Source organism: Strix uralensis, chromosome 17, assembly GCF_047716275.1.
Source record: "Strix uralensis isolate ZFMK-TIS-50842 chromosome 17, bStrUra1, whole genome shotgun sequence".
In the NCBI taxonomy this organism is placed as follows: Eukaryota; Metazoa; Chordata; class Aves; order Strigiformes; family Strigidae; genus Strix; species Strix uralensis.
The window spans coordinates 5,645,708-5,670,867 of record NC_133988.1 but is presented as its reverse complement, the minus strand read 5'-3'; the positions used below and the strand labels follow the sequence as shown (position 1 = coordinate 5,670,867).

General features: G+C 41.8%; 1 protein-coding gene across 3 annotated transcripts in view; it reads left to right on the top strand.

Annotated features, from left to right (window-relative positions):
* Positions 1-25,160, top strand: part of GCN1 (GCN1 activator of EIF2AK4) — a 43,449-nt gene that overhangs the window by 7,503 nt on the left and 10,786 nt on the right. For all 3 annotated transcript variants that reach the window (XM_074887770.1, XM_074887769.1, XM_074887771.1), the window contains exons 10-46: positions 44-118; positions 377-505; positions 735-785; positions 1,200-1,298; positions 1,583-1,756; positions 3,310-3,462; positions 4,223-4,315; positions 5,773-5,848; positions 6,023-6,182; positions 7,115-7,304; positions 7,425-7,549; positions 7,894-8,072; positions 8,256-8,349; positions 9,120-9,233; positions 9,432-9,630; positions 10,116-10,271; positions 12,958-13,139; positions 13,423-13,503; positions 13,990-14,133; positions 14,853-14,980; positions 15,152-15,341; positions 15,760-15,830; positions 16,614-16,779; positions 17,743-17,937; positions 18,130-18,376; positions 19,001-19,122; positions 19,433-19,547; positions 20,013-20,192; positions 20,534-20,754; positions 21,535-21,603; positions 21,742-21,880; positions 21,989-22,185; positions 22,558-22,700; positions 23,464-23,581; positions 23,750-23,965; positions 24,301-24,465; positions 24,884-25,045. In XM_074887770.1, coding sequence (XP_074743871.1) covers positions 44-118; positions 377-505; positions 735-785; positions 1,200-1,298; positions 1,583-1,756; positions 3,310-3,462; positions 4,223-4,315; positions 5,773-5,848; positions 6,023-6,182; positions 7,115-7,304; positions 7,425-7,549; positions 7,894-8,072; positions 8,256-8,349; positions 9,120-9,233; positions 9,432-9,630; positions 10,116-10,271; positions 12,958-13,139; positions 13,423-13,503; positions 13,990-14,133; positions 14,853-14,980; positions 15,152-15,341; positions 15,760-15,830; positions 16,614-16,779; positions 17,743-17,937; positions 18,130-18,376; positions 19,001-19,122; positions 19,433-19,547; positions 20,013-20,192; positions 20,534-20,754; positions 21,535-21,603; positions 21,742-21,880; positions 21,989-22,185; positions 22,558-22,700; positions 23,464-23,581; positions 23,750-23,965; positions 24,301-24,465; positions 24,884-25,045 — 5,318 coding nt within the window. The remainder of the gene's footprint in view (positions 1-43; positions 119-376; positions 506-734; positions 786-1,199; positions 1,299-1,582; positions 1,757-3,309; positions 3,463-4,222; positions 4,316-5,772; positions 5,849-6,022; positions 6,183-7,114; positions 7,305-7,424; positions 7,550-7,893; positions 8,073-8,255; positions 8,350-9,119; positions 9,234-9,431; positions 9,631-10,115; positions 10,272-12,957; positions 13,140-13,422; positions 13,504-13,989; positions 14,134-14,852; positions 14,981-15,151; positions 15,342-15,759; positions 15,831-16,613; positions 16,780-17,742; positions 17,938-18,129; positions 18,377-19,000; positions 19,123-19,432; positions 19,548-20,012; positions 20,193-20,533; positions 20,755-21,534; positions 21,604-21,741; positions 21,881-21,988; positions 22,186-22,557; positions 22,701-23,463; positions 23,582-23,749; positions 23,966-24,300; positions 24,466-24,883; positions 25,046-25,160) is intronic.

Here is a 25,160-nt window from a genome sequence, read left to right as displayed (position 1 = left end):
TACTTAACAAAATGTAATATGCCATTATCTCTTCTGTCTTCAGCAATCTCTTGCTTGCTCGTATCTGTGAACCTGGATCTCAGCCAGTATGCTCTAGACATTGTGAAAGGACTGGCCAGTAAGTACTCTTAACTTCTGGAGGGAATGATGAATTCAGAGTAAATCTTTCTTCAACTTTCTGTACCTGTAACAGCTTGATTACTGGTGAAGAGGTGGTATTATGTGGGAGGTAGGGTGATGCTGTAACTTGGAACTGGAATAGTTCACGTGACAGTTCCAGAAGCTGAGTCAAGCCACATGTAAATATAATGTCCTTGTCTTGCTGATTTTATGCAGTTTGTTGTAAGGAGCTCTTAGCTTGTGTATTGTTTTCTAGGTCATCTGAAGTCCAACAGTGTGCAGCTGATGGATGAAGCTGTTGTGGCATTGAAGAACTTGGCTCGACAGTGTAGTGACCCTTCGGCTGTGGAGTCTCTGGGCAGACACCTCTTTGCCATCTTAGGGGGTGAGTAAATTGTAGGACAAGCAGTGGAGATGAATAAAGGTTTGCCAGCTTCAACCAGATTTGGGTATTGTATTTTCTGTTGTCTTTAGCTGCCTGTATGGTAGGGGTGGCTCAACCTGGGTCAGAGATAATGGGGCAAGCTTTTGTATTTTAGAGAAGATTCTTGATGTAGCACGTAGCTTTTTTTCGTCTCTGAGTCAGCTGTTACCCATTTGTTTCTTGTTGGCAGGCTCAGAAGGGAAGCTGACAGTTGTTGCTCAGAAGATGAGTGTCCTTTCAGGTGAGGATCCTAGAAGAAGGCTGATTCTCTGGTGGAAGAAATTCAGCAGAAGGCTGAATGAGAGGGATCTGTACTTAAGCCTTTAGGATTCCCTGCCTGTCATTCCGAATTGGCTGTAGTTGATGTCATAGAGGGTGCTGGATAGCACATGCTAGTTCTTGACTTTGTATTCAAAGGAAATAATTGCCTGATAGGCTAAAATGTTTTATGCAAGGAAGAAGATGACTGTATCCTCAGTAAAAATGAAGACAGAGGTCCTGCAGTGTTGGTACATGGTAGACGTGACATCCAGATGTAGTGACAAGAGGTGTCTGTGCAAGGATTGAAATGTTGAAGGGTCATTCTTGATTGTTTTTAGATTTTGCAGCAAGGGCTGGTAGTTTGGGAACTAATGAGAGAATCCTGTCCTTTCAGGGATTGGCAGCCTTAGTCACCATGTGGTTTCTGGATCCTCTAGCCAAGCTCTGACTGGAACCATGTCTGAGCTTTTCATCCCTTTCCTGCAACAAGAAGGTGAGACCTCTTGCCTTTGTTTTGGGTTCGCTAAGCTGCTTTCATCTTGAGCCGGATTTTCATATGGCTTGTTATTCTGGATAAACCCAGATTCTCTCCTGTTGTGTTTTAAAATCTGTTGCCCTGTTCTGATGAGCGACCCCATGGAGACAGTGCTTTGTCTGTTAGAAGTACATGCATTCTTTTCCTGCCTCCTCCTGATGTTGATACCCGCTTTCTGTTTTATGTTCTTGTGTTTTATGCAATTGTTGTACTGACATGAGCTGTACTGTGTTACTTCCTAGTCCATGAAGGCACGTTGGTTCATGCAGTCTCTGTCCTGGCCCTTTGGTGTGTTCGGTTCACCACGGAAGTTCCTAAGAAGCTGGTAGAATGGCTGAAGAAAGCCTTCAGCCTTAAAACCTCTACTTCAGCTGTGAGACATGCCTACCTGCAGTGCATGCTAGCTTCTTTCAAAGGTAAAACTCTGTAGCTATTAATAACTCTCTTGACTGTGTGGCTTAAGAGAAGAGTAATCAACTTCTGTACTTTCTGATATACATAGGTGTGTGGATTAAGAAAGATTTTGTAAGTCAATACTTGTTCACTGATCTCCTTTGTATTTCTCCTTAAAGTCTCTTTTGCCTTTGAGTTTCTAAAGATGGCTTGTCTCCTTGTATAACTAGCATCATTGCCCATTGTGCTGTCTTTCATATACCCTCAAAGTAATTTTTGACTGCTTTATTTTTGTCTTACACTTAAATGTAAGGTTTCTAGCTCAGGGACCATGCTTTTGTTTTATATAGCACCCAGCACACTGAGATCCTGGTCTGTGGCTTTGGCTCTTGGGAGCTTTTAAAAAAAAAAAAAAAGTGTTTGAAATGAAGATCTTAAGAAATTCTAAACTTTAGGTGATCCTTTTGAGATTTGTGTCTGTTGGTCCTATCCCCTTTGACTTCAGCGTTTCATCCAAGGGTCAATAGGCGATCAGTCTGATGCTTGTATGTGAGATCTCCCTTTCCTGTTGATGCAGTGTGAATCAAAAAGATGCTTAAGACATCAGTAAGTGTATGTATTGTATAGGTACAATGGATTAACAATCACTTTTTCAATATGGATATGAGTGAAATTGTAATTCTACATTTTTCTGCTGTAGCTACCAGGAATTTCTGTGCTATCATAGGGCTGAAAAAGCCACTCTAAAAATGACTTAGATATCAGGGGTGGTGCTCCTTTCATGGATACCAGTATGGCAAACCTGAAGTTGCTCATGCTTGCTACAGGCAAGGGGGATTGTGTGTGATGTGTGCAGCTGTTCAGGGGGTCAAGGCTCAAGATACTTACATTTTAAAATCACTTACCCCTGGAACAATGACTACCATTGGTTTGACCACCCAATGAAGCATTCAACTGGGACGTAAAGAAAATAGAGATTCTAGCTCTTAGGAATTCTAGCTCTTAGGAATTTATGGTTAAAACAGTACCTGTGAATACTTAATGTAGAAAATCACAAGGTCTTTTGTTTCCTTTTTCGGTATTGTGTGTGAGGTGTTGCTTCTGGAAATACTAGGAACATCTAGCTCAGCTTCTGTGGAAGTGAGGGTCACAGATCCATGGGATTCCTTGACTTGTGAATGTTGGAAGCGGAACAGATGATCGTGGCTTGCTAGGAATTTACCTCCCTCTCTTAGGGAGGCATGATCTTTGAAGTCAGACTTCCTGTGATTTGAACCAATTCTTTTAATTTAACTGAATTAGCATTTTTTTTTTTGCATCCCGTGAACAGAAACTCATATTGAGATGGGACTGTTCTATCTGTGAGGAAAGAACTGAAGTGTGGTTATCATCTAGCTTTTCATAGTTAAAGTTTAATGATAGCAGTGATTGCAAATACTCTGGGAGATTCAGTCTTCACAGTAGGTGCCTGGTTCCTTTCCTTGTCTCATGTCAACATAAGAACAATTGATAACCTTGTGGTGGAAAGTGTGAAGGACCATGTTGTTTTGTGACTTGTCTCTTTCTGTCTCCTCAGGTGACACATTATTACAGGGAATGGACTTGCTGCCAATGCTGATCCAGACAGTGGAAAAAGCAGCATCTCAAAGTACTCAGGTTCCCATGGTAACTGAAGGAGTTGCTGCAGCTTTGTTGATCTGCAGGATGTCTGTAATTGAGGGACAAACTGGTAAGGTCACAAAACATCTAATAGAATCCAATATACATGGGTTCTGAGAGTTAGAACTTTTTCTTGAGAATACACATAAGATACTACTATTCCTTAATCTGGGTATTGTCTCTGCATGGAGAATCATTGCCCATTTGTAAGCCAGGGAAAGATTTATTCCTCTCTCTCAGCTATGTCAGTGAAGAATTCTTGCTTTTCCGTGGCTTTTCAAATTCCAGCTTCCATACACTTAGGGCAATATTCCTCTATTCTGACAGGAGGTGTTCACCCAGTCCTTACATGCTAGAACTTGACTGATGCATTAAAAGTACTACCTGCTTGTTATTTGGGTAGTATTTGTACAAACTATCTTTGGAAGGCATGAGGACTGGGATTCTGTCTTCCATTAGAGGATACTACAAGAACTGTCTGAGTTCATACATCTTCCAGGATATAAAATTCAGGCGTGTTCTGTCTATCAAAAGCAATACACAGTGGTGTTCCTCCTTTCCTTCATTTTTAGGAAGGTTTGCCTTTCAAAAGATTAAGGGGAAACAGACTTTACATTTCACATGTGTAAGTCGGAGAAATCTATTTTCATCAGCAGGGCATGCTTATAGTTCTGACTGAGAGAGATGAGAGGCTTTATGACTGAAGACAAGTAAAGCTAGAAGTAACTTGAGTGATTTCAGGAGACAGAATTCTACTGTATTTTTGTATGCTGGTGAATTCTGACTTATTTTGAAACATCCTTGATAGACATCTATTCTTTTCCTGTCAGAGTCTAAGCTGAGTAGTTTCTGGCAGCTGATTCTGGATGAGAAAAAACAAATTTTTACATCTGAGAAGTTCTTGCAGTCTGCGTCAGAGGAAGGTAAATTGTCAGTTACTTTGTATCCATTTGACATTTAACTATTACTTATTACTTACAAGAGCTAATATTGCTGTTAGCCCTGTTCTGTGATCCTTGGAGAATCCAGTTTCAGATTGGAATGAACGGTGTACTCTCAGAAGTACATCTAGGCTAGTTGTAGTCTAAGCTTGACAATTAGTTTATTTCTTAATGAACCTTAATGAATTCTTAATGAATTTCCAATTTGTATATTCTGTAAAAGTCTTTCCAACACAAAATGTGTCTGTGTGGTGTCCCAGTTTGTAAGTATGTAGTTGCAGCCAATCTGAGGGTTGTGGAGAAGCCTAAAACTAAGATGGGAAAAATTAAAATAAGGCTGGAGAAGAAAACATGTGAAAATCTTAAGATATGTGGGGGAAGAGTAATAACAGATAGGAAATCAATTGGGTTATAAATTACTGTCTCTGTGCTCTGTTTTGTTCTCTTGTGTTTAAAGATTAATTGAAAAAAAAATTAATGGAATGTGCCCAACAGAAAACATTACTGACTACATTTTAAACAGAATGTTTTGAAAATGAGTTCATGGATTGTTTCTTTGAAATGAATTAATTTATCTTTTGTACAAAGCTTTGAAGAGATAGAGGTAAAGCTTTCTAAATGGGAAATAACATCATTTCTACTTTGCTTCCTGTGATCCCTGTTTCCTGAAGGTGATGTTTATATCCATTAATTTTCCCTCCCAAGTCTGCAAATATCCTGAAACAGCGTGATTTGGAAAAATTTATATTGCTCCCTTAGAATGTTACATCCAAAACTAATGCTGAGAGTAAATATTGTGATGATGTATTATTATTGGTTATTTAAGCAACAGCATCCAGCTGACATGCTTAACATCCCCAAACTATCTGACCTTGAATGTCAAATGTCTCCTGTACCATACTGAATACAGTTTATAACCCAGCCCGTGTTTCAGGGCTTTCTGCTCCTGCTTTTATGATGTGGTTGAACATGGATATACAACCCAAAGGGCCTAGTGGCAGTTGAAGCTCAGAAGGTGGTATGAGGTAGAATACCAAGGCTACTAATCAGATATGCACTTGTGTATGAATTCCGTATACGTTTTATTGTTACTGAAGCCATTTCAGCAGGGCTCAGGAATTAACAGTATTGATGTAGCGAGCACAGTGTTTATCGTTTGGTTTGCTCTGTTGACTTAGACAAAAATAGGTCACACATAGTGGTCAGGAAAATTCTGCTGGGATCCAGCTAACAACATTTCTATGCAGTCATGGTTCTGTTTCAGGTCTTGGCAGATCTGAGTTGGATTTGTCTCTAGCTTCACTGAGAAGATTATGTAGAGGCTCAGTTTGGGTAGCTATTTTAATGGGTCCTGCTTGCAGTTTGTTTGTTTTCAGGTAAAAATAATATGTTTCTATATGAAATCTCATGCTGTTTTAAATATTTGTCTTTTCCCACAGCGATGTGTACTGTCCTGCAGCTAACAGAGCGCCTTCTCTTGGATCATGCACAGCGGCTGCCTGAAAGTAAAGTTCAGTACGTAGAGTGCACTTGCTGCCACCCATCTGTGTCTGATCCCTGACTGTGAATACAGGCAGTGGAGAGGGTGGGCTTGGGGCTTTGCACAAAATGTTGAACTCTTTGTGCTTTAGTGTCCACTTGGTTTGCAGAGCTGCCTCCCTTGCTAAACCTGCTCATTTGTCTTTTCAGGCAGTATCACCGTGCCCTTGTTGCAGTACTGCTGAGTCGGACCTGGCACGTTCGAAGACAGGCCCATCAAACAGTTAAGAAGCTCTTGTCCTCTCTGGGAGGGTACAAACTGGCCTATGGGCTCTTGGAGGAGCTGAAAGTGATTCTCAGTTCTCATAAGGTGAGTAGTCAAGAAGCCTAGTCTCTGCTTAGCCAGTTGTTTGTATGATGCCAGTCACCTCCCTACGCTAGATTTACTGTTAGTGTTGACGTACAGTGTCATGTGAAGATGATTCAGTTCCAGATCTCCTAGAATGCCACTTGTTACTAGATTACTGCATATTACTGTATCAGTGTCTGGTGTGCCGAGTCTTCCCTGTATACACAGAAGACATATTATTCAAAATAATTTGGAGAGGAAGCTGCAGTTTTCCATGTCCTTCTGTTATTTTAACCCAAATTTAATCCCTGCTGGAAGACCAAGTGCTTCATTCCTTTCTTGTTATCGTAGTCCTTTGGCCCTGGCTTATAGCTCAGGCTGCCTGTTTAAAACAAATGTAATGTAAATACTTTAGTAGCAACTATTATAAAAAATAAAAAGAAAATCAAAAAAGGAAACAATGAGTGCTATATTATTGGGCATGCTGCTAAGCCAGCATCATGTCAAGTTGTATAATAATTTAGTTGCATTAATTTGGTACCAAGGCCGGGGCTTTGTAAACAGTCTTCCCATGTCACAGATACAGCCTGAATAAAGTATTTTTGAGAAGATACTGGGTAAAATTAGACTGCAGAAGTTGGGCGTACTGTTCCCAGCCAGCTGGTTCAACCTTTTCCGAAGCCCTCTTTGCAAAAAATGTTCATTTTAGTTTTATTTTTGCCCCAGCTTACCAAATCTAGTGTACTCTTCCAGTCTTAGTCTTTCTGTCACTGTCATCTCTGTGCTTCGGTTCCGCTGTTATCCTTTATCCCTTCTTCCCTTTGAAAACTTCAGGTTGTTGGTACTGACAAAGAGAGCTGATTGTGGTATTCAGGATGGTGTTGCTGTGGGGAAGTGTGCTCAGGGCTCAGGAGGGCTTGGTGTGATGTGTTAATGATGAGTTTTCCACTCAGGTTCTGCCTCATGAGGTCCTGGTGACGGAGTCGGGAGAGCTGTCGGAGCTAGGAAGGACATACATCCCTCCCCGTGTCCTTCATGAGGCGCTCTGTGTCATCTCAAGTGTGGCAGGGCTTGATGTGGATTCCTTTGAGCCAGAAAAGCTGGCACTGGAGATGCTGCTGGTGAGCCATCATCCATCTGTAGGTAAGTGAAGGGATAAGACCACTCTCATGGCCAGTGTATGGGGCTTTTTTCTTACCTTTTTGTTTCACTGTATTAGCAGTCTGCTTCATATTTATTATGCTCATTTATTATTCTTGCTAGTGGCAGTGCAGCCGGGTCTTTGGCCAGCCCTCCTCATCAAGATGAAGATAGATCCCAAAGACTTCATTACCAAACACCTGAATGACATATTACCCAGGATCACTGCCTACACTCCAGAGAACCAGGTGATAAACTTCTGCTTTCCTTGTGTTAGTTTTGGGAGATACTTCGGAGCAGGAGAGTTTTCTGCAGGAGTTAAGTACTAACTGGTCTAAAAGAAAGGAGATCTGTGTGAAAGGTGGGGACAAGAAGGTTCAGAGATAACGTCCCTGGTGAAAGGGAGCTGGGATTTAAGGGGGAAAAAATGTCTTATCAGCAACAGAGTAGAATTTTAGATAAGATTCAAGTACCTGCTGAACAAAGAATTAGGAATTAGAGTGTAATGTGGGTTGCCTCAACAGGGCATACTTTTTTGAGACAATTTCAAGGAATACCAATAATAATGTTTTTTCCTTTGTTTTCTTGATAGTCATCTATGAATGCAGTGGGATCTCTGTCTCTGCTCTCACCTGGTAGAGTGCTCCCACAGCTCATCAGCACTATCTCAGCATCAATGGAGAATCCAGCTCTGTGCCAGGTTACTCGAGAGGAATTTGCCATCATGAAGACACCGGAGGGAGAACTGTATGACAAATCTATAATACAGAGGTAAGACTTTATAATTTCTTTTCTTTGTGCAGCTGGCAATCCACATGATTGATTGCTCCTGGCATCTAGCCAGTGGGTGAGTGGGTTTGTCAGATGCTCTTTCTGGACAGGAGTTCCCAGATTTGTGTGCCTGGATCTTAGTCCAGAGCAGTGCTGATTCTTTTCTCTGCTTTTCCTTCTCAGTGCTCAGCAGGATAGTATGAAAAAGGCTAACATGAAGAGGGAGAACAAAGCTTATTCCTTCAAGGAACAAATCATTGAGCTGGAGCTGAAGGAGGTGAGTTGATGGGAACAGAAAACAGGTAGTGGAGGCTCTGACACCAGGCTCTCTCATCTGTTTTGCTGCATGGTTTCTGGCATATGTATGTACAGTGTTGGGAAAGATTCTCTGAACTTCTTTGAATACCTAAATGTTGTCTTCTCTTACATCTCTATGTATTAGTTTATTTTGTCTTACATCTGTAATTGTATCAATTTATGTGGTATTCTACTTGTTTGTGAGTGTGCTTGCTAGTTGCTAATACATTGAACAAGGGATGAGGAGGAAAAAAAGGTACCTTGTGTAACTTTTTCAGTAAGGGTTGTTAAATAGGTGCTTCCAACTTGTAGACAGCCAGCAGTTCTGTTCAGTCTGGCCAAGAGCAATGGGTGTGAGGGGAAGAATTTGGTGAAAGGAAGGGAACATACCAGGTCGACTGGAGCATTCTTTTATTAAAGGTTGACTTCCGTTTGCTCTGGGGAGGATGACATGTCCATCCACTGTAGAAAGAACTGGACAGCTCTTTCTAATGATACCAAATAATTTGTGACCAATTTAAACGTGGGAGAAACTGATGTTATGCTGCTAATGGGACACTAAAGTGTTGTTAACCTGTTGATTTTGTGTCTTCACTTAAGAGTGAGATGCTTGGAAGAATATTTTGGTACTGTTTTAAAAGTAAATTGCAAAAAAACCCCAATGTGTCATGTCCAACTTTCTTCTCTACCTAATTGAGGGGATGGTGTTAGTAGCTCTTGGTTAATAATGTCTGTGGTGCTCTACGGCAGGAAATAAAGAAGAAGAAAGGAATAAAGGATGAGGTGCAACTGACGAGCAAGCAGAAGGAGCTGATGCATGCACAGCTGGAAAGGGAGTCTCAGATAAGAAAACGGCTGAAGGAGGTAAGTTTTGATGGTCTTTTTTGCCAACTCTGCAGCTACCATGACCCAAGTCATTTTGATAAAAGGAAAATGGAGTAGCATAGAGAATATTTGGCAATAACCTATTTGTTTCTTTCATTAGAAATTAGATTTAACAGCTTGATTTTTTTTTCCCCGATGGAATTTTTATGGTAACCTTTTGAATTGTTTCTCTTACAGCTTGATAATGAGCTGGAAACAGCCCTAGGACTCCTGGACACTGTTATAAAGAGAAAGCCTCCTGGTCTAACTCAGTACATCCCTGGTCTCATCGGTTCCTTCTTGCCACTTTTTCGATCACCCTTGGCTGCTCCAAGGATTAAGGATCCTTTTCTTTCCTTAGCTTCCTGTGTCATGCCAGCTCGACTGAAAACCTTTGGTTAGTATTTGCAGTTTCTGTTTAAGGGCAGGGCACATTATTTTTATGTCAGGGTGGTGCAAATCCTTGCTCTTACAAGCTGTGGATCATGACCTTGTACCACAGACAGCGAACAGGAAAAACAACCCTGGAACAGTGCTTAGGAAGATGAGCGTGATGTCCCAGAGATCCCACTGCTGGATAGGACTGGGTCCAAAGACAAGGATTTTTTTCTAGTCATTGTGACCACCTCTCAGTAGCTCTTGTCGCAATGGGTTTGTGTCCCCTGTGCAGAGTTTGGAGGATGTGAGTGTAACTCACACGTGTGTGAAGGAAGCTGTCCTCTATAAGCCTTGGGACTGTGCTTCCTTCTCTGGGCCTCTTTTGCAGCCTGGGCTGTTGCCCAGAGCTTTGTTACCATTCTTGGGTCTGTGTTCCTGGGGAATTTTTCTCTGAAGAAATGTTTGGTTTTAGTCCTCTCATGGAGTCTTTATTCTTTATACCAGGTACTTTGGTGAGCCATGTGACCTTGCGCCTGATGAAACCAGAATGTGAACTAGATGAATCCTGGTGTCAAGAAGAGCTGCCCACTGCTCTGAACAGAGTTGTTAGCTTGCTGCATGCCCATACCATTCCTAGCCGAACAGGCAAGGGAGAACTAGGTAAAAAGGATTGTAGATCCCCCTGACCCTCCCCACACCCTCAGTAACTGTGAGCTGTTTTAGTTTCAGTGGTTTGTTTAATGTTTTATACGTGAGACTTCACTTTTTTTTTAAAAATCAAGTAAGTCTTCATAGATATAAAAACCCTTAAGGCTGTTTTTTTGCAATGGTAGTGGTAGAAATGATGTTGCAAGTACAGTAAATGTAGAAGTGAAATAACTATTTTTGCTTAAAATGGTTCATACAGAAATAATAGTAGTGAAATTAAGGCTCATCTTTGCCAAGGACAGTTCCTACCTTTCAACACCACTTAGCATAAGTGATTCAGTGAGACTAAGTAGAAAGACAAAATAATTGCTTGTTATCTGTGATCTCAGCAGTGAAGTGCCTGTGGCCTCTGCTTGTTTGCTATGTAGTGCTGCAGTTCATGAATATTTTATTCTGGCACAGTTGTAGAAGAAGCAGTTCTTTGCCGCTCCGTAACACGGAGGCAAGCACAGAGTTTTTTTCGAGTGCAAGAATATGATCTGGGTTAAAATGAACCTTTTTTCCTTGAATTTTTGTTTTCTTTTTAATTTTTCACTGAGTTAATTTTAATCTAGATCACTTCCAGAATCTGCTTCACGATGGGGTGCACAAGTACTTGTACTGCTACACTGAAGGTCATAGTACAGAAGAGGGAGGGTAGGTCTGCGTCCTCTGGAGGCAGGGGTGGTTCATCATCATAAAGGTGGTTCATCTAGGCTTTGGAGTTGTTCATCATCTAGCTCAATCAAAAGCTGCTGTGGTAGATGGCTTATAATTTTTTAAAGGAAATGTAGGATTCCATATGGCCCCATACCCCAGTAGCTCAGTTCTCCTCTTCCCGTCCCGTTGCCAGTCAGCTCCGCAGTTGTGTGACTGTGACACGTGTAATCTTCACAGCTGAGTCACAGCCATCAACCATGTTGAGCACCACTTCAGTGCTGAACATCTCGGTGATAAGTCAGTGTCTCCACTATGCAAGTTATTTCCATAGTAAGTGCAAGTTCATTAACATTTGACCCCATTTTCAGGCTTATTTCCAGAAAGTAGTATTTTCAACCCTTGTTCTTCAAGATTTCCTACAGTGCTTAATTAAACGTATATCTGATGGTTTTTTCACTTTGCAAGAGAAAGGAAGTAGGTTCCATAGCACTTTGTTAGACAAGTCATGTTAGATTCCCAAATGATTTTTCCGCATTTTCAAAGTTCTTCAGAGTGTAGTCTTGCAATATTATTTAGTAGAGGTTAGTTTTTTAGGTTACCATGAGACCTAAGAGAGACCATACCTCATTATAATGTGGATGATAAAATTTATCATTCATTGCCGAAGTGCCAAGATACCTTTTATAATCTTTTTCCTATTGGTCAATACCAGCTACTGTGTTAATAGAACATTTATCTTGTCAGAAAAAGCTTTATTCCTCCTGCTGCTTATAGAGGGACAGTTGCTTAAGCCTAAAAATATCTGGCCAGTAATAAAGAAAAAAAAAGTGTAAAAGCAAACAGATACTGAGCAAACAGAGAGGAAAATCCCACATCAGAAATGGAGGAGGTTTTACCTAAGCTACTCATGTTAAATAGTTAGGAGCTCACAGTGTGTTTGGTATTTAATATTTCTTCCTTGAACTAATTTTGCAGTATCCGTGCCCTACATAAGCTGACTAATACTGCAGTATTGTATCTGCAGTGCTCTTCATCTGCATCTTAGAAATTTAAAATCTGGTGTTCTCTGACAGCACAGATAGGATGTAGAAAGCAAACGTTCTTCCGAGTCGTCTAATACTTGAATTTTAACTGGACTAACTGGAGGACTGGAAGGAGCATTTGTTATGTCCCATAGCCAAGCCTCTGTGAGAAGGAAGGAGCCCCTACTTTGGGCCAAATGAACTTAAAAAGTGCATTAGTTAAATTGTATCAGATCCCTGTATGGATCCTTCTGCTCAGAAGCAAAATCGACTATAATTTTTTTTTTTGTTTAATTCATTTTAATTGTTAGAGTGTACACACAAACTTAATGCGCTTTAAATAATAGATTTTATTTCAGCTTTGGTTGTGTGATGGATTTGATTTTGTGTCTTGTCCCCCGCTGCCTGCAAGTACTTCCAGGATAGACAAAACCTCAGTTTTGCTGTCTGTCTGCTTTAATCCACTGAATTGTTTCAATTTCATTTACAGCATGTATTTTTGCACTGTTGAAGCGTTGGAAATAATTTGGAATCCTAATGTGACTTTAATTAAAGCCAGCCCATTGGTGTAGCAGCAGCAACATTAGACTCATTTAGGTTGGAAAAGACCCTTAAGATCATCAAGTCCAACCGTTGACCTAACCCTGCAGTGCCACATGTCACTGTTGGAGCCCTACTGTCGCTGCCGTTAAGCGAAGGGGTAGAGGCTAACCAGGGGCTGGCTGTGCGCTGCTTTCAGCAGGCTTAGCGTTGGCTCTGTGGGTGAAGTCCAGATACACATGGGACTGTGTCCTTTAGACCGGGTGTTTCTGGGGGCATAGAAGTACTTGGGGTCACTTTGTATGTCTGTACATAAGGCTGAAGCTGGCCATATCCATTACAAGCTACCAAGGTGTACATTTTATACCAGTCAACATTATAAAACAAAATCATGAGAGGATCAGTTATGCTCACAAGATTGTTTTTCCTTTTCACAGGTGCTGCCCCATTATCAGCTCCAGCATTTTCCTTAGTCTTTCCTCTCCTAAAGACGGTTATGACTGAGACACCCCATGACAGTGAAGACAAGGAGGAATTCCTGGTCAAGATTCTGCAGATCCTTACAGTCCATGCTCAGCTGAGATCATCAGCAAATGGCCAGGCTTTGCTGGTGGATGAGGTAAGTGAGAGCGGTGGGCATCAGATGACCTGCTTCAACAGTTGTTCAGATGAGGCATGGGATAAAACAGCCAATGTGTAAACTGGACAAAGTAGATTAATTCTACAAGTTAGAGTTAACAATGTAAGATTGTTTCCTGTCACAGGTTTTGGTTACTTGTCCAGCCCTAGGTTTTGACTGTGATTTTTATAAGTAGTGTCATACACAGGCAAGGTACTTCGGAGTCACAAGAGACATAAGGCTTTTTCTCTTCCTTCTGCCTTTTCTCCCCCCAATCTTTCAGAATGGCCCGGAGTTGCTGCCCCGGAGGGACATGCTGGTTTTGCTGACCCGGGTGATAGGAACAGGATCTCCACGGTTACAGGTGAGTCCTCAGCTTCATAACCACAGTCAGGATTCTGCCTGGGTTTCATCATCGTCTAAATGAGGGAAATACACCCACGTGGTTGAAGTCTCTGAGCCTGGTGGTTGATACATTACTAATTTTCTCCTGTGTTTATGGTATTCTTGGAGTAAAATGTCTGCATCTTTTTTTCCTGTGGGTTTTATTGCACCAAACATATTCCTCAGTCTTCCACAGGTGACATTTTATTCCTTCTTTAAGGCCTTGCTCTGTCAAAGAGGTTTAGTAGTTGCTCCCCTGAGTGTTTGTTCTAAAGGAGGAGATAGCAAAAAGGTCAATAATAACAAAAACGCGAACAGTTGGACTGAACTCATCAGTTCTCGTTTTTGTCACTGTTCTTTGAGAATTTCTTCTCTTGTGATAGCACTCAACCCCTGCCCCCACCCTGCGCTTGCTTTGACAGAAGTAGAAGTCAGGAATCTCTAATACTTCCTTACGGCATTTTAGGTTTTGGCTTCCAATGCGCTGACCACCCTGTGCACAAGCAGCAGCGGGGAGGACGGCTGTGCCTATGCAGAACAGGAGGAGATCGGTGTGTTACTTCAGGCCCTGCAATCTCCATGCATGAATGTTCGAGATGCAGCTCTCAGGGTAGGTGGGAATTATTCAGGGTCAGACTGAATTCCTTAATCTTTTGGGAGGTGAATCTTCTCTAACACTGATGAAGGGAGGCTTCAGCGGTGATGCCAGTCTTTGAGCTGTCTGCAGGAGGAGGCAGTAGCTACTGAACAGTAATGCTCTAAGTAATGCTCTTTGTGGTAGATTTACCTTGCAAAAAGGAGTACTCGGTCTAGCCACACCTTTCTTTTGTTAAAACAGGTGTAATTACAACAACTTAACACCTTTATTTACAATTGCATAGAGCTTAGTCTTAAAGAGAGAAGCTGTCAAAAAATTCCTGTGTCTGTATTGGGCCCAGGGGTTTTGGAAAGCTTCAGGCTTAGTTACTTCTGAGAACATAAAAAAGAAAGAAAAAAACCAAAGGGTGCTTGGTTTTCTTTGCCATGAAACAAATTTCATCTTAGCTCACCTGAGCTGGCTTCTCTGTGCTTAGAAGCAGAAAAGACTGTAGTCACCAGAGCACAGTCTAGGCCTGGCTGCCTCTCTGCAGCCTGCCTGTGGAGTGCTGTTCTTGAGTTTCACCATCTCGCCTGTTAGCAACAAGAAGTCCCTGATCAGCGCAGGCAGTGTACTGCACAAGCAAACACTGCCAACCACTGAGAGCTTGACCTGGCAAAAGTTTGAAGTGTTTTAAAGCATCTGTTTCTAAAATCAGATCCTTGCACTGATTCTGCTGTAAACTAATTCAGGGACTGATGGAGCTACAAATGGTTCTACCAACCCCAGACAGTGATGAGAAGAATGGACTGAATCTGTTGCGTCGCCTTTGGGTAGTAAAGTTTGATGTGGAAGATGAGATTCAGAAGCTGGCAGAGAGGTAAGAGTTCTTTCTGGCTGATTGGATTGTAAGGGGACCTCTCTGGAGCTCTGCTGGCAGGGGCTTTGCCTCCTGCAGGTGGAGGGCAGGTTTAGGGCAGCCTCATATTTACCTGTGGCAGCAGCTTCTCCTGCTGAAGGGTGATCCATCCCCTCTTTGTGTGTGCTGCAGGCTGTGGGAGTCCATGGGTCTGGAGCTGCAGCCTGACCTCTGTTCCCTGCTCATCAAAGATGTCATCTACCATGAAGAGGCAGTGCGACAAGCAGGAGCTGAAGCTCTTTCCAGAGCTGTGGCTCAGTATCGAAACCAAGCAGCAGAGGTCATGAATAAACTTACAGAGATTTACCAGGAGAAGCTCTATGTAAGTACTCTTGTCCTAAGGGATTGACAGGCATAAACTTGTACTTTATTTTATATTTTTTATTAATCACTTTTCCTTTTGTCTGTCTTGAGGATGTGCGTGAAGCCCACTGTTGCTGAGTTTGAGCTTATCACAGACTTTAATGTCTTGAGCCTCAGGTTATCAGCCAGTAATAGCACCATTGTACAGGTGGAAGATATGCCTTAGGTGGTACAGGAAGACTGTGGCAGAGCAGCGTCAGTCTAGGGCTTTTAGGGCCCAGGCTAGCTGTCTGCTTGTTTTTTTACTATGCTCTTCTGCTAGTGGTATCATACTTCTGTGCAGTATTATAAAATGGCATTGCAGGTATGGCTGATGGTATTCACTGTGTGTGTATCCTTGGAAAATGCATTCTGATTGAATTTTTTTCTCCTTGCAGAGGCCACCTCCAGTTCTGGATGCTTTGGGACGGGTGATATCTGAATCACCACCTGACCAGTGGGAAGCAAGGTACAGTCATCTTCAGATTGATCTCTTCCAAATTGTGCATCCAAATGAGATGTTCCAGATTTTTACGTAGAAGGTCAAGCAGTGGAGAAATAAGGGAATGTTAAAGGACCAAAATATATGCAGTTGTATTCATTTGCTGGTTTCATGCTTCCTTCTGGTAGAGAATATTTGTGCCCCTCAAGCAGGCTGGGCAGGCCAAACTGAAATGGTCTCAGTTCCATCAATATCTTTTCTATGTCTGATAAGAACAGAGTCTTTCCCTCTGAGTGTCTGATTTTTGTCTTGTCTTGCTGTATTCCCACCTCTTTGTGGGCAATTGATTGTTTCAAGAGCAGCAGTGCAAGCCTTAATGAACTGGCCAAATTCCAGTTTGCATAATTACTTTTTGACTGCTTGTATGCCCTGTACAGGTTTAATTGGAGATCATCTTGTTTGCTACCTGTCTTAAGCTAATCTGTTCTTTAGTGCTGATATACCTTGTTGTAAAGCTGGTGTATTTCAGTGGTAGATGAAGTGATCCTGATGTCTGTCTTTGTTGGCCCAAGTATCTGTAATGCTTAATTGGGATAAAAGTCATTATATGGCTGAAGGATTGTTGTCCTTTTGAGAACCTGCAGCATGGGGTTTTGTAATGAAATGCATGTAGGTTGGACACTGTAGCTCTTTGGTTTCATAATGGTTCTCTCTAAATTTCTGTAATGTACTACTTACAGAAAATGTGATTGTGACCTCAAGCCAATTCTGTGAAAAGTCGGTAAGCTCACAAGCTCACCATCTTTACAGGTGTGGCATAGCTTTGGCCCTCAACAAGCTCTCGCAGCATCTGGACAGTTCCCAGGTGAAGCCCCTCTTTCAGTTTTTTGTACCGGATGCTCTGAATGATCGCAGTCCTGAAGTCAGGAAGTGCATGTTAGATGCAGCTCTCTCAACACTCAACACTCATGGCAAAGTAAGTCTGAATGTTTCTCTCTCTAGCAGTGGAAAAGATGGAAAGATCTGTGTTGGAGCCCACAGATTTTTTTTTTTATTTTTTATGTTTTTATTTCTTAGAGGTTGCTGTTACAAGTAACCCCTGAAAACTTTCATGTAGTAGAAATTTTTTTGTGTTCAGAGTCGTTCTGTTAGTAACTAAGTGTAGTTCTTCCCTGTCATTGCTATAAAAAAGAAATTGCCCTGAATCAACTGGAGTTAAAATTATATAAAACTAGAGTAATGAAAGTAAAATCAGACCACAGATCTTTTAATCCTGGGAAGGTGAAAATTCCTTTTCAGGCCTCATGCAAAGCAAAACATGAAAGCTTGCTGATCGTTGGCTTAATTAAACTGGAACCAACTGGAGCCATTCAGAGAATTGAGGACCATCCTTCTCCTCACTGCCAGCCCTTCTCCAGCAGTGTTAGATGGGGGAGGCGTGCAGGGTGTAAATTTCTCAACTTCTGATTTCCTCATATGTGCCAGTCACCTCTTCTGGACAGCCCTCTGCATTTCTGTTAAGCCCAAGACAATTGGAGTATTTTCATATTACTCATTCTTTCCTTCTGTTTCTTAGAAAAGCCATGAGAAGTTTGTTTTATCCTTCTGTTCTCCCTTTGCAAATGGAGCAAGCAAAAGAGCAGGCAGTAATGTTTAGGCTAACAGGCTTGCCCTAGTAGCTTCCATTGCTTCTGGTAGAACATCATGCTGGTAGGTTTGGGGGACCTAATTTTTAAGAGCTAACTTCTCTCTAGCAGGAAATATTTGTTGCCTGTTGGGATGGCACAGGATTTTATGTGATGTGACACATTAAATGAACTGTAAATACAGTGTGATTGTTCAGTTTGTTGGCTCAGAGAAGAACAAACAAGTCCACTGAGCATAGCAAATCTCATTCTGAGTGGACTCTAGTGGCAAGTTCTGTGGTTTTGTTTTTCAGGACAATGTTAACTCTCTCTTGCCAGTGTTTGAAGAATTCCTGAAAAATGCTCCTAATGATGCCAGTTATGATGCTGTCAGGCAAAGCGTGGTCATTCTGATGGGTTCACTGGCAAAACATCTGGACAAGAGTGATCCTAAAGTGAAACCAATTGTTGGCAAACTGATAGCAGCCTTGTCCACACCATCTCAGCAGGTAGGTGCCTTCTTGGAGGAGTTCTTGGGTTCTACGCAGAGGCAGGTTAACACTATGATACGTTTAGGGATGTCAGAGAGGTGAAAAATGGCTCTGGTGACAGAAAGCTGTTACTGGGCGTGCAAGTCTAGGGAGAGGTTATGTTGGCAATGAGTATTTTGTGAATCTGATAGCTGGTGGATTGTTTTACAGGTTCAGGAGTCAGTGGCAAGCTGTTTACCACCTCTGGTGCCTGCAATTAAGGAGGATGCAGGAGGAATGATACAGAAGCTAATGCAACTGCTTTTAGAGTCTGATAAGTATGCTGAGCGCAAAGGTGCGGCTTATGGGCTGGCAGGCCTGGTGAAAGGCCTTGGCATCCTCTCTCTCAAGCAGCAGGAGATGATGACCACACTGACTGATGCTATTCAGGACAAGAAGAACTTCCGTCGGCGTGAGGGTAAGAGGCAAAAGCTTTTCCCTCCAAATACTTAGTATGTCTCTTGCATCTACTGCCATTGTGGTCAGATCGAATGATACCTGAAACCCTGTGCTTGGTTTGTCTACATTTATTTTACTAAAGTTTGCAGAGAAAGAAATGGGAAGTGTCTGTCATGAGGCCACTGACTGTGTGTAGTGTCCTAAAATTGCTCTGTTTGCATTGTGGTGGAAGAAGGGTTTCTGGTCCTAGACAATACGTGTGCCCCCCCCTCCTGTCTTCCAAGGCAGCTGTTGCTAGTTGGGCTCCTGCTCCCTGTGAGACAGTACGTGTTCGCCTCCAGAGGGGCTCTCGCAGCCTGGTTGTTCCTTTTGCTGCTGGACATTTCCTGTCCTTATTTCTGCTTGCCTAAGCTCAGACTCAGAGGACTGTTACATGTTTTTAATGCTACTGGGCTTCTTGTCCTTTCTGACACCAGAAATCCCCACTGCAGCACTAGCACAAGTGCAGGAAGGCAAGAAACTTTCAGCTGTGAGATTCCAGTGCTTTTGGAGAAATTCTACAGATATTTGGCAAATCTTGTCTTTTTCCATCCCCTTTAAATGAAGTTGTATTTTCTTCTGACTGTCCTTTTTCTTTCTTTAGGGGCTCTGTTTGCCTTCGAGATGCTCTGCAGCATGCTTGGAAAGCTCTTTGAGCCCTATGTGGTTCATGTGCTGCCTCATTTGCTGCTTTGTTTTGGAGATGGGAACCAGTACGTGCGAGAGGTAAGATGCCTTAAATTTCTGAGGACATACAGTGTTAAGAGAAAACTGAAATGGAATGGGTATAAATACTGTTTGTAACTAGGCAAATGGAGAAGGTGACCTATCCCTTGAGATACCACTAATAACAATTTGATCTTCTTAATAGCTGAAAGCATCTTATTTCACTGGCCATTAATTGGGAGCTACTTGGCTAGCTGCATCATTGTGGTTAGACACTATTTTACATGAAGGCTTTGTTCCCATTGAGTCTCTGAAGAATGAAGAAACACGCATTGTGACACAGCTTGTAAATATTCTCTTCTCCTTGGAGGCTGCAGATGATTGTGCCAAAGCTGTGATGAGCAACTTGAGTACTCATGGAGTGAAGCTGGTTTTGCCATCACTTCTTGCAGCACTAGAAGAGGAATCTTGGAGAACTAAAGCTGGTATGGACCAATATCCAACTGACGTGACTGAGAGTAACCCACAGGTCCCTTCGCTGTCATTCCCTTTGTTTATTCCTTCATCCCTAGAGATGGCCGAGATGTTTATTGTCTCATAAGGGGCTGTGCAACTTTTGAGATACAAATGAGTTCCCTGACACATTTGAGCAACTTTTTTCCCCCAGCAGATTCAAGGGACACTTTTTACCCCCTATCTTTCTGGAAGTACTCCAGAAGCTGGAAGTTTCCTCACCACCTTCTTTTCCTGGGTACAAAAAAAAGTGTTTAGTGTCTTTAAGTGGCACAAAGTGGCATAATGCATTTCAGCCATTCGGTGTGTTCTCTGACTAGTAGATTTGAGTTTGAGGTAAATGTGATCAACTTCTCATATCTCCTCTTAATGCTGTGTATTGTTTTGTGGTTTGTCTTTTTTTTTTTTTCCTTTCTTTTTGTGTACTTTATGCACAGGATCAGTGGAACTGCTGGGGGCTATGGCGTACTGTGCTCCCAAACAGCTCTCTTCCTGCTTACCCAATATTGTGCCAAAACTTACTGAAGTGCTCACAGATTCTCATGTGAAGGTGCAGAATGCAGGTCAGCAAGCTCTCAGGCAGATTGGGTCTGTCATCAGGAATCCAGAGATCCTGGGTAAGAACTGTCTGCAATCTCTTATGTCCTGACGTGACCATGGTTTATAATAACAAGGTTTATGTTCACAACATTTAGGATTAAATCCAAATGTCTACAGAAATGAAACTACTCCTAGAAGAGTATGACATGAAAGCTTAACAGCAGTTGTGGGCTTCAAGGCTTTTTGAATGCTCCTATCCATTTTGTCAGCTAATGTTCATAGGGTTTCCTCTGTCCCTAAGCTGTTAGTTCTGTAGAAGGATCTGAAACATCCCATGAGAGAACACCAGGTCACCTTGACATGTGTTTTTGTTTTGTGTACAAACAAAGTCTTTTCTCTCCTGTTTAAAAATGTTCAGCAATCGCTCCAGTTCTGTTGGATGCTCTCACTGACCCCTCCAGGAAGACCCAGAAGTGTCTGCAGACTCTACTGGATACCAAATTTGTCCATTTCATTGATGCTCCGTCCTTAGCACTGATCATGCCAATTGTTCAGAGAGCTTTTCAAGATCGTTCCACAGACACCAGGAAGATGGCTGCCCAGATCATTGGGAACATGTACTCCCTCACTGATCAGAAGGTACAGTGCTACAAACTCTCTTAACTGTATGCTGTACTTACTGTGTGGGAGATAAGAGAGCAAGCACTAGAATGAGTTTATTTGGTTGGGGGATTTTGCTGTTAAGGTAGACAAAGAAGCTGCATGGATTCTAATATTAAATGTATATAAATGAACAGATAATGGCTGCAAAGACAGTGACAATTCTCAGGTGCTTAAGACTGACAGCTTTGTACTTTGGTCATCTAGTTATTACCAGATTTATCCCTGCAAAAAGGTCTTGTAATTTTTACCATATAAGAAATGCCTTAACAAACAAACAAGCAAAACCAGTACCAGTGAAACACAGATCAGCTGCTTACAAATGGATCCAGGGTTTGTTTGAAAAGCATTTGTAGAACCTCACTGTAGGCTAAAGAGCTGTGTTTAATTTTTGTGCTGATAAACTCTACCTTTAAACCTTGTGTAAATGTTAAGAGTTGGGTTTTTCCTTAGATAGGAAGTGCTGGGTTGGAGTGAGCATTAAAAAGGTTTTGAGTGATCTGCATGGAACTAGTGTTGGTTTTTGGACTTGCAGAACAATTCAGTGTGCTTATTTGCAGGACTGTGAAAGCAACTGATTAAGCTCTCAGGGTGTTAAGGATGATTGCTAATGTTATTAAAAAAGGGTCTGAAAATGTAGAAGTAAAAAAAAAAGCGAAAGTAAAAAAGTAAAGGGACTGAATGCCCTTTACATGAAGGTGACTTGTGTTTCTTTCTCATTTTAAATCTAGTTCTTACTCTTTGGGCTCTTTGTTTCAGGATCTGGCTCCTTACCTACCCAGTGTGACTCCTGGACTAAAGGCATCTCTGTTGGATCCTGTACCTGAAGTAAGTCTTTTGTACAATTACAATTTGTCCTTCAGTGCATTAGGTTAGAGTTTGTCCTATCTCCTGTAGATCTGTAATCAGTCTGACACATCTGTCTTAGTAACTTTGGGTATTTTGCAAATCTCTGTTGTCGGTTAGGTGCGTACAGTGTCTGCAAAGGCACTGGGAGCCATGGTGAAGGGTATGGGAGAATCGTGCTTTGAGGATTTGTTGCCGTGGCTGATGGAGACGCTGACATACGAGCAGAGCTCAGTGGATCGATCTGGTGCTGCTCAAGGTAGGGACAACCGTGTCTGAATACTGAGCTCAGACTTTCTCCTATTAAATCAGATTAGTTGCTTGTTTCTTGTGTGTATCAGCTCTGTTCCCTGCTTCTTTTCTCCAGGTCTGGCTGAAGTTATGGCTGGTTTGGGGGTAGAAAAGCTGGAGAAACTTATGCCAGAGATTGTAGCTACTGCCAGTAAAGTGGATATTGCCCCACATGTACGAGATGGTTATATCATGATGTTCAACTACCTGCCAATTACTTTTGGAGACAAGTTCACTCCTTATGTTGGTCCCATCATTCCTTGTATCCTTAAGGTATGTAGCAGAGACCTGAAGAGTTTTATTTATTAGAGGATAAAAAGAAGCCTCCAGAGTATTTTAAGCATCATTTCCAGTAATTGTGGGATGTGCAGAGACTTGTCCAGCATGGCTGGACTATTAAAAAAAAAAAAAAAGAAAAAAAAAATTGGAATTATAAATTATTTCTTCTTCCAAGTTATTTGCTTGTTGTCTTTTGTTTGTAGTCACTAGTAATTTCTTGAAATCACCTTTGTGCATTCACAACTCTATAGTTCATTTACTTTTCACAGCAGAGAGAGGAAACATGGCTTTGTTTTCCTACTGTTGGATTTGTATATTGTGGTGAAAAACCCCAGCTTTCACAGACACCTTTCTGTCTCTGTTCAGGCACTGGCAGATGAGAATGAGTTTGTGCGGGACACTGCCCTGCGTGCTGGCCAGAGAATCATAAGTATGTATGCTGAGACTGCCATTGCACTTCTCCTGCCACAGCTTGAGGATGGCCTGTTTGATGACTTGTGGAGGATAAGGTAAGGGATAACCATCTTATCCACAGACATTCCTCTTCCATGGTTGAAAAACTGGAGTGATTTAGACTCCACATTGCTCGTGAAGAAAATGCAGAGACCTCCTGGAAAGCAAAAGCAAGTGTCTCTCTTTGCTTGTTGATTTGAATATGATTCCTTATAGCACTGAGTCTGTAAAGCCCTGTCAGCTGTGGATCAGGTTTCCTGGTACCTGCAAAGCATTCCTACTAGATTATTAATTCTGGTAGTGACTCTGAAATGCACTGCCAAGGCAGTTGATGTGGCAGTATGTAGTCCTCATATATTGTTTTTCATTTTTCAAAATGGTGAGTAAGTTATTGTTCTCCTGTGTATGGAAATGTGCAGTGGAGTGCTCACAGCTAATAGCAATTGCTCAAAAATTAGTTGTACTAAAAGGCTTGTGTCATCTAAGTGCTGATGAGTGCACTTATTCCAGGTGACTGTTTTTTGGGTTGAGACAGATACTGGCAATGTCTTGTTCCTTTTTAGAGCCCAGGCTATTCCCTGAGTCATTGCTTTGATACGGGAATTCTCTCAGCCCCTTTCCAGTTTGGAATTCATTCCTTCCCTTTCTCTTTAGCAGGCTGCTTCTCAGTCATGTAGACAGACTGATCTTGCATATCGGCCCAAGCAGCATCTCAGTGCTGACCTAGCTCTTTGCCTTGCATTTTGCTCACATCTGTATTTAACATACTGTCCTATCTGGACAGGTGCTGCCTGAAAACCCTGTTGCTTCTGTTGCCAGGTTTAGCTCAGTTCAACTCCTTGGAGATCTTCTATTCCATATCTCAGGAGTCACTGGAAAAATGACAACAGAAACTGCGTCAGAGGATGACAACTTTGGAACAGCCCAGTCTAACAAGGTAAAGCTGTTCTTGTCTGTTGAGCCTTTAGTTTTTTTCAAACTTTCCTTTTTTTCTTTTAAACCAGCATGGAAAGCGTGCTGGAAAGACATACTGAATAATCACTTATTTTGTTCTTTTTGTAAGTTTCAGGAGTGGATAATACAATTTTGTGATATTTCTTTTCAGGCTATTATTAATGCTCTTGGTGTTGAGAGGAGGAACAGGGTGCTGGCAGGGCTGTACATGGGCCGCTCTGACACCCAGCTGGTAGTGCGTCAAGCCTCCTTACATGTCTGGAAGATTGTAGTCTCAAACACTCCTCGCACACTGCGTGAAATTTTGCCAACCCTCTTTGGGCTTCTGCTGAAATTCTTGGCCAGTACTTGTGCAGATAAGCGAACGGTGAGAAATTGAGTAATGCCTTCCTGTTACTGCAGGTGATGTATAAACTAATCCCTGAAGAACACAGGATAATTCTTTTCTATAAACCACTCCAAAGCTGTCGTTAATGTCATTGTTCTGAGCATGAGTATGTCTGAGTTCTCTCTTTGCTGAAGGCAACTGTGATGACAGTAAAACTATTTTTCTATGGTTATTTATAATAGTGTTTCCGTTCCTACTACTCTGTCTATACTGTGAACAGTAGTTTATGGTCAAAAGTTAACATTCGCTCACAGTTCACCTTCTTAAGTTTTATAAAACAGGAAAACAGTTAACTAATACATTTTTGAGGACAGGTTGCAGCACGGACATTAGGAGACCTTGTCCGAAAGTTAGGAGAGAAGATCCTTCCTGAAATCATTCCTATTCTGGAAGATGGACTGAGGTCAGACAAGAGTGATGAGAGGCAAGGAGTCTGCATTGGGTTGAGTGAGATAATGAAATCTACCAGCAGGGATGCGGTAAGTTACATGTGGAAAGTGAAATCTGCAGTTTCCTAGATATTTATGTTATGACGCACGTATCACACTTGAGGCAGAATAATACAGCTAGTGCTGGGCTTGTTTTATGGACTGAATTCAGGGCTTATAACTAACATGAGTTGCTGTTCAGGCAAATGTATACATTTGTATCTGTTGGTAAATTTAAAACATTGCAAAGTTCTTACTTTTATGAGATATAATAATAGCAATCATCCACTAGGTAGCCTTAGAGCACTGCAGCTATTTGTGTTGATTAGTCCTGCTTTTCTTCCAATATATTTCAAGCAAACTGCAATTCAGTTTCAGTTGTGCAAATTCTGTATTCTTATCTACTTTACTGAGATGCATGTGTCTGTTGTGCTTTAGGCATTCTGTAATTTTATCTCTACATCTTTAGGTACTGCTTTTCTCTGAGTCCCTCGTTCCTACAGTGAGAAAAGCACTCTGTGACCCTCTAGAAGAAGTCCGAGAGGCTGCAGCTAAAACATTTGAACAGTTGCACTCAACGATTGGACATCAAGCTCTTGAAGATATCCTGCCATTTTTGCTGAAGCAGCTGGTAAGCATTGCTCACTCAACATTAGTCAACAACTTGATTAGTGATGTTGTGGGACAGGTTTTGAATAATTAGCTTAAAGGAGAAGCAGGATTGTAGTGGCAGACATTCCAGGGAA